Here is a 15,294-nt window from a genome sequence, read left to right on the forward strand (position 1 = left end):
AAAACAAAACACGATTTCTTCTGTGGACTGGGTTGACTAATACATCTGTTCGTCAGATAATTTCCCGGTTATTTGTAGTTCAGCTACAGTGTTCAGTGTTTGTGTGTTCTGGCCGCGTTTGAAGCTGGAAGAGTGCCTTGGGCGCTGGAGGAGGGTGAGTGAGAGAGAGAGAGAGAGAGAGAGAGAGAGAGAGAGAGAGAGAGAGAGAGAGATGAGAGAGAGAGAGAGAGAGAGAGCGAGAGAGAGAGAGAGAGATAGAGAGAGAGAGAGAGAGGAGAGAGAGAGAGAGAGAGAGAGAGAGAGAGAGAGAGGAGAGAGAGAGAGAGAGAGAGAGAGAGTATAATGGTTGAGGAGACATCCATTGCAACCACATTTAGAGTGACTGGCGGAATGAAACTCAGAGCTGTCAATTCCAAAAATAAACCGAATCAAAATAAACAATATGCTTTTATGGCATTATAATTTATAAATGCGCTAGTGTTTTATCTCATTGAAAATCGCAAGTCAACATATCGCTTATTTTATTTAGAGATTGTTAAACTATTGCAAGTATGAATGCAACGCTGTTACCGTGGCACAAACAAAATGTATGTCGAATTATATTTGGAGGAAAGCTGGCAAGTCTTAAACACCTGTGTCAAACCTGACGTGAATACAGTATAGGCAGACATATTAAGCGTTTACTTTGCAGTTGATGCCTAGTGCCTGAAAAAAAAACATTTAGGAGGCAAATACGTCTGACAGTACAAGTCGTTCACCAGCCACATGTTTAAAGTTGCAGACTTTAGCCGCAGAAACAATTTTTTTTTCATTTTTATTTTTTCCAATTGCGTTAGGCGTGTATTTTCCCCAGCAACACTGACACAAATGACATGTAACGGCGCGGGGTTGGCAAACGCAAGTTTGTTTATTTGGGCTCAAACTAGCCGCAAAATCATCTCGACATTGTGCAATTGACGGCGGCTCTGAGTGCCGTGGATCTATCCTAACCCTAATACAGGATATATACACGTGTGGCCTCTGGATCTATGAATAATGCAAGGGGGGGGGGGGGGGTGGGGGGGGGGCGTGCAAGGAGGCGGCAGTGCGGTGCGCCGTAGCGCAGATCGAGACGGGCCCCGGGATGACAGGCGAAGACAAACAAATTTCACATTGCTGGGGGAGCTTTCACAAAAGCAGACATCATAATGTCTCTTCTCTGCCAGGGAACGGAGAAGAGATGTATAGCCGTGTTGCGCTTGTGGTTAAGACAGTAGGCTAACGCACGGTTTGATACTCGCTTTATTCAAGGGTATTCTCACTGCGATTCTGCACGCTTTATCCCAGCAAACGATCGTCCGCCGGTCGTCGCCGGCGTCGAGGAGACGACAACAAGCGTCCCGCCCCTCGGTTGATGAAACTGACCCACGGCGCTCTGTGGGTACATCTATTGCTACAGGCCTATTTGTATCCCCTGGGATTCACAGAAGCCTGAGCGATGAATGACATGGAGTTGGTAGTAATGGTAGTAAAAAAAGAAAGAAATATAGAACCTCAAGACTTCAGAGCACTAGTGTATATTTTTTTGGTGGTCTTTTTCTGAGAATGTCAAGCTCGCTCCCCCCCCCCATAAATCTCTCACCGCCTCTGCCCATCACCCTAGGACAACAGTGTATGTGACAAGCCGTGGACACACCGGAGGCTGACTCAGCCTCTTACATACAAAAGACAACGTTAACAACAGTGTCTTGCCCTCCCTTCCCACTTGTGCTCTCCATCTCTCTTGATTTCTATTTGCCTGAGACCCCCCCCCAGCTTCTGGCATCCATTTTATTTCTCCCAACTAAATTCCAATATCAAATCCGCTGAAGCGTTTTCTTTTAGTCACGGATCGCTTTATTTATTTATTTCATATCTACATTTTTATTCATCTCATTTTCACCTTGCAGTAGGGTGTCTGTGCCCCCCCCCCCCTCTCTCTTTCTCTCCTTCTCCCTCTCTCAACTTCATTTTCTTAAGAGAGGAACGAACGATTGCTTGTTCAGGCGAGCGTGAACGGATGTCGGCGCTAGTTGCCCTGTGCGCTCACGGAAGGATCCCTCGCTCACACTTCCTGGCTAAATTGAACAGAACGCAGTCCCTCCATCCAGTTTAACCCCGGTGGTGAGCCCTATAGCAGAGCCGACTACACACTAGGGATGGGTACCGTTAGGATTGTATTGATACTACTACTCTTATCAATACTGCTTAACGGTTCGGTACTTTATCGATACTCTTATCGGTTATTTTAGATTATTATTATTTAAAAAAAAAAGTATACATTTCTTATTTGAACGGCTTAAGGCTATATCTGTACTTGATGTTTGTTTGTTTCATATTTGAAATAAACTTCAATCAAATCAAATCAAACCCCCCCTCTTAAAAACAAAAACCTGTGTTTAACCTAGCCATCTATAAAACATCATGCTAAAACTGTGAAACGAATGTCCTACTCGCCTAAAGAAAGAAATACATAGCAAACATGACTCAGTTATCCAATAGTGCTGCTGTTTTTTATTTTGTTAAAATCTTTTAGTTAATAAGACTAAAAGACTACAATATGACTACAACGATTTCATGACCGCTTCCTGTCCTCGCGTTTCCATTTCCGGTTTAACGTTACATGTTCAACAACAGATTGCTGCTAATTAAACACTTCATGGAAACAGAGTAACGTTATGTCGAGTTCATACGTGTAGTGTAGTATGTACTCGACATAACGTTAACGCTACTCCGTTTCAAGTGTTGCTGCCACCGTTGCGTTGCAGATGGATGGTACACTCTGTTAGCTCCGTAGCGAATCCGCTCCGGTGCGTCGCAGATGGATGGTGAATGAATGAAAACTTTATTAACAGAATGCAGAATGGGTACAATACAGTACGGCTCAATACACACAATTGTTAAGGGGATGCAGACCAGAGAAAGACTTTTGTCTTTTTTACATCAGGGTCCCCCATTTTCAATTCATAGTGGTACACTCTGTTAGCTCCGTAGCTAATCCGCTCCTAGACTATACCGATAGCAGTACCGATAACGTCGGAGCTTATCAATACTCCGTTTTTTTCTAATTTAGTACCGGTTCCCGTTTAGAACCGGGTTTCGGGGGGCATCCCTACTACACACACACACACACACACACTCCTTAGCGGCCCATGGTCCCACGGCAGATGAAAGCCAGCGCTTGTAGGCATGCTTTAGGCGTCCGCACTAGCCTGCAGATAAAAGTCTGCAACAGGTTCCCATACCGCCTTGACCCTAAGCCGCTTCAATTGTATCCTCCTCCCCATCTGATCCTCTTTAATATGTCAAGAATTATTTATCGTCTTTGACTCGGTCCGACTCCCTCTCCCTGGTACAAAAGATTAGAGCCAGTTTGTTGTGTGTGTGGGTGGGCGAGTACCACGACAAAAATGGTCAAATATCAATATCTCGTCAAGCGGAAAAGATTATCAGACGAAAAAAACAAAACACCAGAGGAGCGTAAACAAATTAACTCCTCGTTTTTTAAATGCTCGGTTTGCGAAACAGAACAGCGGTTTCCCCACAATGGCCCCCGTCACATCAACTGTGGGTCGCCTACTGAGAGGGAGGGAAACCACACGACTCCTTTTCTCCGGGGTGATAATGACATAATTGCAAGGCCTTCTTGACAAAACCATCCTTCATCCTATGTGTGCTTTCATTGCCGGGATGGAGGAATCTGTTTCACACACACAAAGACGGATGACGGTGGAAAAGCTGGTTATCTTTAATGAAAGACCGATTCCTGCGCTCTCACGTCAGGGGGAGACGATCTTCCGAGGGATAAAAAACGCGCGCCTCGAGCCTTTGCTGTGGGGTCTTCGTGCTCTCGCCTCGACCGGCATCCTCATCGTCGCTTTCTGATATACGACGCGGTGTGCGTGACCGGCATTCCTATGAAGATGGCTTAAAGCTGTGCGCGAATGAATTGTCAAAGAAATAGCTGTCATTGTGCCGCTATTTAATTGTATCTACTCCTTATGATGACCTCCAGTACTCCTCGGTAATTAGCTGATTAATCTGCTCCGACTACTTGTCAACTTCCCCTCAGGAGCTTTCTCAACTGAATGTGAATGAGAAGGGAGGTGGAGGACCGAGGTAAGAACACGGCCATTAGATGAATCTCGTCGTTCTTGTCTGGCACAGAACGGGCCCCCGACCGCCCACCCAACCCCGACCTCCCTCTCTGTATTCCTCTTCACTCTCCGTTTCTCTCCTAACCCTCTGTGTTCAGAGAAAGCGAAAGGCTTGATTAAAAAAAAAGAAACGGGAGGAGGGTTCATTAGATTTCGACGAGCGACATCGCATCTCCGGAGCGCACGTCCCGAGTAGGGTGGTGTGTGCCGATGGTCGATGCCTCCTCCTCGACAACAAACACTAACTCCCGACTAATTGAAACAAGGTGCTCCGTGAACCCCTTTACCTTTCTCCCTGTCTAAGAAACACCGAGGAGGCTTGATTAAAATATTGCTTCCTTTTAAGTGCTCGATCGGCTAGCTGAGATTGAGTGAGTGAGGAAATAGCTTTTTCTTCTCGCAGACCAAGTTGCCAGGGACGTCTTCATCTCGCGGCGTCTCTCTGACAGCGTGTATCGCAGCGTCAATCTGAAAAACCTACATCACAATAAAAAGAGGAGGAGGGGTCGTGGGGGGCTCATAGCATTGCATTTGGGTCAATCGAGTTGAAGACAGTGACAGCGATCCGCACAATGGCTGCCTGAAGGGCCTAATGAATTGGTTACGTTTCATATTCGCCTCTACGCTCCCACGCAGTTTACCGAATGCATTATGAATGCTTAAGGAAGCACAGCTATGTTGCCCCGATTTATTGATTCCGTGGGACCACGGAACCCCCCCCCCCCCTCCCAGGATGCCTGTAACTCCACTAAACAACCACGAAAAGATATGCCTTTTAATAAGGCGAAGACATAATTATTTCATGTTCAGCACTAAGCTGGTTAAGTGCCAGTGCTGGGGTAGTGTGAACTATTGAATGCATGTGTACCGTGGCTATTGGCCTCGTCGCCTCCCTTTAATGCACGGAACAATAGCTGGCTTTCCTGTGCACTCAGTGCTGCAGCCTTGAACGGGAGCCAGGAGCGAGGCTCTCTCTTATCGGACGACGTCTCCGCCAGGGTTTGTCCAAGGCTGTCTGGGAGGTACAGAGATGCCATTTGAAGTTAATGAAACATCAGCACACTCCTTTACCAACACCGTGGGGTCATTATTCACACGCTGTGGACAATGCCAAGCGGGCGCACAGAGTACATGAACGATTTAGGGGGGAAGAGTGGCGCCCCACCCTCTCACTTCAGCTCAATGAGAGTCTTATTCCTACATGGAAAAAGCGCTTCTGTGCCAAAAACATATACTTTATTCCACATTCAGTCTGGATGTTTGTGGCTTTGAGGCGAGATACAATAGAAAGTCTTCTTTCATATGGGTGTGCGTGGCTTAGTGCTGTTTAACAATGGTCATAGGAATACGCTGACAACCGCACATTAAGACAGGGGGGGTGGGTGGGTGTGTGGGGGTTGAATTTCACAGCCTCAGCGGAAGACAGCGAGGTCAAGTCAGATGTTTTCAGCGCCTACGTCCAGGCATTGTATGATCCCACAGTGAATATCTTGCTATCGATGCGCGGCACCGGGGCAGGGCGGCCGCGAACACAGAGCTTGCTGCTTCAGCACTGCACTACACTTGCACTCTATACTATTAGCCAGTGTTGTAGTCGAGCCACTAAATCTCAAGTCTGAGTCAAGTCTCGAGTCCCCACTGTTCAAGTCTGAGTCCAAGTCCGAGTCACCAAAGAAGTGCCCAAGTCGAGTCCGAGTCGAGTCCCCATTACCCTAGTCCGAGTCCGAGTCATCAAGGTTGAGTCCACTCGACTCTGGCAGTCAAAGAGCTGACGTACTAATAAAAAAGGTCTACATTAAACATAAATGACAGCGGTCACCGTTTAAAAGGGAGTTTATTTACTTTGTGACACAATAGCCAAACAAATGCACTAGCCATCAATATATTATGCCAAATGATTAGGCCCTATTACAAAAAGAAAAGAAAGTACTGTATTTATCAATTAACAATTCTGAGTCCTCGCCTGCACCTTCCGAGTCTGAATGCAGTCAATGCTCGAGTCCAAGTCCAAGTCCGAGTCATCAGTGCTCAAGTCCAAGTCGAGTCACGAGTCCTGAAAATCAGTCCAGGACTCGGACTCGAGTACTACAACACTGCCATTAGCACAAACTATTTAGAACCACGAGATAATCAGCCATACCTACAGTACACTGCTGTCTGATATCGGGCCACTACCAGGCTAAAACAGGGCATTAGAGAATTCCGCCGATACTAAAATCCAATATCAAAATCCAATAAGAGTGGAACAAATGATAAATCAAAGCAAAGCTAAGCTTGATTGTCTGCCTTTTTTGGTACATAAGAAGACACATGTCAGCCCACTCTAATGGAGAAGAATTACTGTTCAGTAAGAGTATTGGATCAGATTGATACTTGGGTATTGGCATAATAGCCAAGCAGGAAACCTAAAGTAAATGACTGAGGACCAGTACAGCCAGTGGCCTTGACCAACAGTTGCTCAGCTGCACAGACAGTACATCAACCTGTCCCTGACCAGTTCTAGTATGCGACTGTGTGCGGTCGGTCCCGAGACTATGAATTGTGTTTTAGTAGAAGAGGAGGCTGGAGTTCCTCCTCTTGACTTGTCACTGTTACTATGGGAACCGGTCACATGCTTCTGTGGGATCCTTTAAGAGATGCCCTACGACAGAAATTCAGGATTTGTTTTTAGCCAAATCAGGAACTCTTGAGAGCTTATGTCCCTTTATTCATGGGATAAAGGAATGAATGAATGAATGAAAACTTTATTTAACAGATTGCAGAATGGGTACAATACAGTACGGCTCAATACATACAATTGTTAAGGGGATGCAGACCTGAGAAAGACGTTTGTCTTGTTTCCATCAGGGTCCTCTGTGTCTTACTACTTTGAATAAGAACGGGGTGCTGACTGAATTTTAATATTATGTTTTCTTTTCTAAAGTAGATGAATAAGCCTTAAATTATATTCAGCTATCTGAATATACATTTGGAGAGCTATTGTGATGCTGAGTATAATATTTAATCACACGGAAATAACTCTGATAGGTGAAGGACAACTTGATAAGGATGTAGACAAATACACAATATGACAAATAATTAATTTAATACTTTACTGTAGGCTCCGGAATGGGATATTGAGGTTTGGGGGGAGGCGGGGGTTATAAAACCCTGTAAATCCTATTTACTGCAGTGTGACTAAGCGAAAGGCACAGATGAGTTTTCAAAGCTGTAAAATGAATTAGGTTATATTTCCCTTAACATATAGAATGGTAAAGATTATGCAGATGGGAAGTATGGGAATACTTTTTTTTATGAAGGAAGGAACTGAAAAATGAAAGCATGCATAACTTGCATGTGCAAACATGAGGCGGATATGAAAGCACTCAAACGATGCACACATGCATTTCTCATTCTCCACACTTGCATTCTGAGAACTCTGTAAAAAATCATATGGATAAATGATGAAAGTAAACAAAAGGGACTATGGGGACCATGGCAACGCGCCTCATGAATTCGAGCAAATCATTCAGAGAAGCATAAATATAAAATGACTTCAGTGCCTTTGTTTGGCCTTTTTCAAAAGGAACTTATTGTCTTATGTCACACAGAACGATTTCCCGTGGAACAAGCGGCCGCAGAGCGATGTTCTGCCACTAGATCACGGTCTAGCGTCCCTGTTTGACAAGTAAGGGCGTTCTCTACCATCTCAGATGGACACCTCCTCACAGGTAGGCTTCTCACAGATCACTAGGGATGGGCAAAACTCAACAGAATTGCTATTCGATAGTCACTGGGAACTATTCCACCGTTCTTCCAAGATCGGCCGACAAATTCCTGCAGCCAGCCATATCCTTTGGGCGTGAACGTCCAAAACACGCAGACCGAATGAGGAGGCAGCCTGACTCTGACCTGATCTGCATGTCCGTGCATTTCTGCTTTCTGGGAATCTCACGGGAAATCTTCATGGGAGACGAAGATTTACGATGACACCAGCATCTTCTTTTGTTGTTTAACGGCGGTTGGCAAACAGCTTTTAGGTGCGTTGCCGCGGTAGTAAAATGTTACTACCAGGTGCCGGTAAAAACAACAGAAAATATATATTTTCTACGACAAATCGATAGTCGCATAAAGATTTTATTTTTATTATTATTTAATGACTTCGAAAATCGATGCCCATCCCTAGTGATGACATTATCACATCCTGCAAAGTAGCTTTGTCCTTGGCTTTAATCACACCAATACAAAGCACATGAGAGAGAAAGAAAGGCAACAAACAAACAAACAAACAAACACACAAAACAAACAGACAAACAAACGAAGAAGGCAATGCATGATCACATTAAGGCACAGCTGTTCACTTCACACCAAGCGCTGCGTCGTCAGACACGCGACACGGAGTCAACATGCAAAGCAATGCAAGTTAGAAACGTTCCCAGAATGCCGAGCAGAGAGAAGAAAGAGGAAAACGCCCACCCCGGTCCGAACCAGAGCAAAACCGTGACAGGCTCCCGGTTCCCCACACACACGCACACACACACACACACACACACACACACACACACACGCACGCACGCACACACACACATACACACACACACAACCACCATCACCACCACTCCAACCAGCACCCCCCCCTATTTCCTTGATGTTATTTTGGGTGGTGAAAACAGAGACAGACCTGCTTTATCCTACGCCTACACATGTGCCTGTGTGGTAGGGCTGGGAGGGGGGCTTCTGTGTTGTGACAATGAGGAATGCGCTGAGAGACAGAGGCTGTTTCTTCTATAGCCTGTCACACACCAAGGCAGCGCAGCACGCGCAGGTGGGCACCGCATCCAAAAGATACAGGCGAACGCCGCTATCGCCAGGACCTCATGTCTGTGTGTGTGTGTGTGTGTGGGGGGGGGGGGGGGGGGGGGGTCTGTTGAGATGAATGTTTATATGCACGCTGTACTGAAGGGGCCTGATTGTCCCAGCCACATTTCCAGAACGCCTATTGCATTGATGCATGCAGTGCCAGACTTATTGAAAATGCATTCCAGAAGCCCAGACGCCCAGAAGCCCAGAAGCCCACAGCGAGGAGAAGCGACAGCAGTTTTTTTTTGTCCTTTTCTCACAACCTACCTGTGATGTTGACTTCCACGCTGCCAGTACGGGTCCCGATGCCGTTGGTGGCGTCGCAGACGTAGGTGCCGGCCAGGTCGTAGGTCGCGGGGCCTTTGAAGAAGAGGGAGTTGTTCTTCACCTCCACGTTGGTGGGCAGGGAGCCGTTCAAGCTGCAGAGGCGAGGGGGGAAGAGATGCTGTGTTAGAGCTGCTGTGAAGCGGCTAGAGTTACCCCATAGACCGCAGCAGGCCGTCTCCCAACGGCAGCGGTACAACTCCAACGCCATAAAAAACACAACCCCTCGGCACAAAAACAAACCCGGGTTTGATGGGGAAGGGAGGGGGAGGGGGGGTGAATGCCGAGAGGTTTTTGATGCTGCTTCTTCTCTCTCTCTTTTTTTTTCTTTTCTCTCTCTCTCCACCATCATCCATCAAGTCTAAACAAAGTTACAGGGGACAGCGGGCCCCGACAGGTCCCGACGTGTAAGGCATAGCTGATAAGTGAAGACACTGTCTTTTTAAAAACACAACAATAACAAGAGGGGAATGCAACCCTTCCAGACTCGAGCGTGCGTCACGTTGCTGGACCGAAAAAGTCCCTGTGTTACAATGTTAAGATATTATGCGATTGCGATGTAACCTGCGAATATATCGTTTTTCAAAGGCTAGTCTGGCATTTCAAATCTACATTTCCTTTCCATGCCTTTTGGTAGTACTGTCTGCTGTTGTTGTGGGACAACGTGGTATTTAAGTGTAACCCTGCAGCATTATGGTGTGTAATGGACTAAGTACTTAGGGCTTGAGTGACGCTAGTCTGCCAATTTCTTATCCATCTAATTTTCTTTTAATTATAGCCGTGTATTTCAAATTTAACAAAAAGAAAATTCCCAAATTGCAGTCTTTGTGATATGGATAATGTGTTCTTTCATACTGCGATACCAATATGTATTCAGTATATTGTTTGGCCCTGCCCCACAGAACTGAAGTAAAAAGAAAAAAAGAACACACACACACACACACACACACACACACACACACACACACACACACACACACACACACACACACACACACACACACACACACACACACACACACACACACACACACACACACACACACACACACACACACACACACACACACACACACACACACACACACACACACACACACACACACACACACACACACACACACACACAAACTGTCAGTGATGCAGCTGATCAAGCAATAAACGCAGATTCTACCAAACACCAGGCTGTCTGTGAAAACCCCCGGCCCATTGCTCCCGTCTGCCGATCTCGTCTGAGTCTTCACGGTTCACTATCTGCGGCGCGTTCAGTCTCGCTCGGGTCCTTTGATCGGGTCAACATGCACAGAGGTCACGGATGTTGAACGCACCACTTCCAGATGCCTCCCTTCTTATCAGGAGCCCTTTCACAGCACAGCCATGGCAGGTGAAAGAGGTATATTTATCAAATTCCACTTTAATTCTAATTGACCTCAGCTGCCTCTGCTATTGTGGGAGGAATCAGTGGGGGCTGTTCTGAACTCATCCGGCATCAGGAGGGGTAGGAAGAGGCCCCTGATAATACTGGATGCCTCCCCAGTGAAACAATGCTACTGAGTGGTTGCGGTACTTTACACTGCGGCTGCTAAAGACTATAAGCCCCATAATGATTTGCCTTTCATTTATGTAAACAAAAACGGCGTGCTCCGAACATGTCCCTCCTTCACGCCCGGGCTTGTTCTCCAACTGAGGAGCGCTATTTGTCTAGATCCACCAGCGTATGAGAACATTAAAAACAATGTAATGCTTCGTTTACTACAGCGAGAGGGCTAATCAAATTACATTACATAGAGTTGACAAAATCAGGTCATACTGCAACAATGGCCTCACAATAAGTACTTGGGCTACACTAAATGAGTAAACTGTGAGGGCTGGGTAGGACTGCATGCTGCCCAACGAGGGGGCGTGCCGAACATTCTTCCTTGCACACCTGTGAGTGGTTGGTAATCAGCTCCTCGGGAGAGTATTAGTACTGCTGGTTGCCTTCCACTCCTTGCCAGGTCATCTTGTTGCCACCATCTACCGCCGCGCTCCTGGTGAGACATCGTCGTCGCTCTCTAAACTTCCACGGGAGGATTTCTATGTTCTCACTGGGAGACGTCGTGCCACTCTGTACACTACCACCTATCGCCGTTTCCTGGAGTGGGTCATCGTCTTCGCTCTCTAGACTTCCACGGGAGGATCCCTATGTTCCCACTTCAGATGTCATGCCATTCTACTTTGCTACCATCTTCCGCCGCGTCTCTGGGGTGAGACGTCGTGCCAGCTACTTCCCTACTCCCTCTTCATGGACCTCGTTCCTGGGGTGAGACCTCGTCATCGCTCTCTATTGTTCCACGGGAGGATGCCCGTGATCTCACTCCATTCCCCTTGGACCCCCTGTTTGCTGCGTTGCCCGTCGGCAGCGTTCTGGTCGGGAAGATGCCCGTTGTTCTAGAAGATTCCTGTGTACCCTTTTGTTCGCCCTTTAAAGGCACAGTGCTGCAATTTGTGTTCTTGGACTTTAGTGTTTTTTACCCTTAACCCTTTCAGTGCCACGGACGACATATCTCGTTTTATTAGCCCCCCCACTGAGTGCCACGGACGACAAATATCGTTTTATTGTTTTATTAGTAATCTGAAATCATATTTCATCAACCGAGTCTCCCGTTGGTACAGCAGCCCCTACAGGAGCTCAGAATGGAAAAAAGCGCCCCCTATCGTCTATCCCTGTGTAACTGCAGGTCAGTCGCTTAGACTTGTGCTGGCAAGAAGTCTGATCAACATGGAAGTCATCGCGGGACGGGAATCAGCCTGGAATATATATTTACAGCAGCCAATACTCAATCAATAAGCGTGATCGATATTTGGAATGGCGATCAGGAATTGGAATGATCTTTTTGGAGAACATCTGATCTGAGGTAAGGAATCTATTTTACCAGTCTTGGGATAATCAGAGTTGTATTAGATTTTTCAGATCGCCTCTATAGCGTGCATACGTACACATATACTATCGATAATCTAGCGTTTATTTGAAAACGATTCATGAATAGGCCGAAAAATTACAACGTTTTTGTGTATTCTAGAATATTCCAGTAAATGTCTTTTATCATGGAATCTTTATATTTTCCTTGAAAACGAGGGCTTTTCAAAATGCTATAAAACTAAAATGAACCGATAAAAAAACAATCCGCTTCGACAATGTTGACTGGAAAACGAGTCATTGATAAGCGACGGGCAGATTAGACACATAGCCATCATTTAAAACATAGATTAGGCGTTTTTAAGCTAACATTGAAGTGGATGGTGGCATTCAACGGGTAAATCAAGGTTAAAGGATAACTCCACTTTTTTTTTAAATTAGCTTATTTAACATCTTCCCTGGAGTTAGACAAGAAGATGCATACCTTTTTTGTCTCTGTGCGTGCATTTTAGCTTTGGGAATAGACGCTCCGTTAGCATAGCTTAGCTTCATCACTGGAAGTGGGGGAGGACAGTAGCCTTACAGTGTCTTACAGTGTATTGCAAGGTCTGACATTGACCAAACTTGATATGCATGACCTTGGTGGGCTCTAGGTCAACTCCTGAAAAGGGGGTCAATGTCAGACCTTGCAATCAAAAGTTAGGGGCGCACTGAAATTATGGCAAGGGTTATTAGCCCCCTAACTTTTGATTGCAAAGTCTGACATTGACCCCCTTTTCAGGAGTTGACCTAGAGCCCACCAAGGTCATGCATATCAAGTTTGGTCAATGTCAGACCTTGCAATACACTGTAAGGCACTGTAAGGCTACTGTCCTCCCCCACTTCCAGTGATGAAGCTAAGCTATGCTAACGGAGCGTCTATTCCCAAAGCTAAAATGCACGCACAGAGACAAAAAAGGTATGCATCTTCTTGTCTAACTCCAGGGAAGATGTTAAATAAGCTAATTTAAAAAAAAAGTGGAGTTATCCTTTAAGCAATGGCTCTGAAAGTGTTAAAGGGTCAGTGCTGCTTTTTTGGTGTATAAATAAATCATGCCCTTGTTTTGGCTAACTCTGATTACCTGTCTGTGTCGTGCAATTGGGGTCGCATACAATCCTTAACAAAAACGCTATTTAATGGTGGTGGGAGAGGCACACATGGCATGCTATTTGCTGTTTGTTCCCCTCCAAGAGCATCTTCCTTTACCTTTCATGCAGTACCGCTCTGTGCGCTTTGATGCCATGTAATATTCATTCGAGGACGGTTCCATTGTATTGCTACATCTCAGAAGTATTTTCTTCACGATTGCTCTGCACCAATTAGTTGTCCGCAGGTCAAAACAACACCAGGGGTAGCCGTGGTGGTTCAGCTTTGACAAGCATACATGTTCACTCACAACGGACCTGCAAGCAACCCGCGGTATTGTAAGTCACGACTCAGTGATCAGGTACCTTGTCAGCCGAGATATCAAAAGCTGACTGCTGCAAAACCTTATTGATGTGCTGCGGAAATGAAATGCTAGCGAACACAAGTTGAAAGTGATACCAATTCTGTGGCGACTTCAGATGTCTGTAGCTACATGAGATGTGTGTGTGGACATGGGTGTGTGTGTGGACATGGGTGTGTCTATACAGAGGTGTAATGAGACGACGTTGTCAGTAACTCCATCTCTTCTAATTATTTGGATCTCTATTTAGATATAAACAGGAAATAGGCGCGGTCTACACTGGACATTGCCCTAAAGCATTTTCATTTCTACAGATGTTTTGTACATTGCATATTAGGAGTAGACATTGTGTTCAGTTCAATTCAGTCCAATTCACGTATTATATACACCCCAAAAAAAGAGTTTCACAGACAAGGCTGAAATCAATTATTTACACGTTACAAAATAATTGTGCAAAAAACCCAGTAAAAAACAAATGTAACAAATAAAAGCCTTTATACAAGCCGGGGGTCCTTTATCATCCATGAGCCTAATTGGAGTGCAGAGGAAAGACTGCAGTAGACTCTTAACATGTACTCTTGAATTCTGTTCAAATGTGCCACAAAGCAAAATGCCTGCAAAGTCAATGGAAAGAGGTGAGTGGAGAGAGACAAACAGCTTCACTCTGGGCAGTGGAACAGAGGCAATTTTCCTGCCATGAAGCACAGGTAGGCACCTCTTCACAGTGAATACAGTATGACATAGACCGTTATGGACACTATATATTTTGAATAGTCTACATTTAGAAATAGTCCCGTTTTTGTAAATGTCAACAGTGCTAACTGTCGAGACCAAACACACTAGCATGTCTTAAATGCCAGTTTTGCTAGTTATCGTTCAAGTCCAACGGTCAGGTCACACTGGCGCCAGTAAAGCAAGACAATGTTTCTCTTTGCAACATATTGGAACGTACCACCCGTCCTGGTGGAATAGAGAGGGCAGAGTTACTTCTCATAGACCTGCCAGTTCTGTCCAGTCCGAACAGGTGGTTATTTTTCTTTTGAAGAGATAATAGTCAGCACTTCTTCTGTTTGTTCTTTTAGCGATGGGAGAGAGGGGGGGGGCAGATGATCTTCAGTGCCCTTCGCTGCACCAGTTCAGAACTCCTCCTCCTGTCCCTCAGAGCAGCCGACTCATAGATCGTGGCTGTACTCCAGCACTGACCAAACTAGACTGAAGGAAGGTCACGCCTCTGACATCGTGTGTCTCTGCGAGTACTTTCAGGGGAGGTCGAGGCATTTTGGATGCCTCCATATGACCATATCCTGGACTTGAACAATGAGAGAGATAGAGAGAGAGAGGGAGGAGTCTTACAGCTCAAGTAACGAGTACCGGGTACCACGACCTGGACGTGAGATGAGACGAAATGCAGGGGGGATGCAGGGAGAAAAATACCTGCCCTTCATTACTTTCTCTCCTGGCCGTCCCCCCATATTCGTACCAAGGACTGTTAAACGATAACATTTGAGCGCCTTAATCACTTGATAGGCTGTGATTAATCTCAGTTAGCGCAAATAGAGAATACATAGCT

General features: G+C 45.7%; 1 protein-coding gene across 3 annotated transcripts in view; it reads right to left on the reverse strand.

The window, feature by feature from the left end:
• The window catches only part of nectin1b (nectin cell adhesion molecule 1b), a gene marked incomplete at its 3' end in the record, with an annotated part of 299,300 nt that overhangs the window by 180,825 nt on the left and 103,181 nt on the right, over positions 1 to 15,294 (reverse strand). For all 3 annotated transcript variants that reach the window (XM_084330904.1, XM_084330906.1, XM_084330905.1), the window contains exon 5: positions 9,282 to 9,433. In XM_084330904.1, the coding sequence (XP_084187030.1) occupies positions 9,282 to 9,433 (152 nt within the window). The remainder of the gene's footprint in view (positions 1 to 9,281; positions 9,434 to 15,294) is intronic.

This window comes from Notolepis coatsorum (genome assembly GCF_963971535.1).
Source record: "Notolepis coatsorum genome assembly, chromosome: 1".
In the NCBI taxonomy this organism is placed as follows: Eukaryota; Metazoa; Chordata; class Actinopteri; order Aulopiformes; family Paralepididae; genus Notolepis; species Notolepis coatsorum.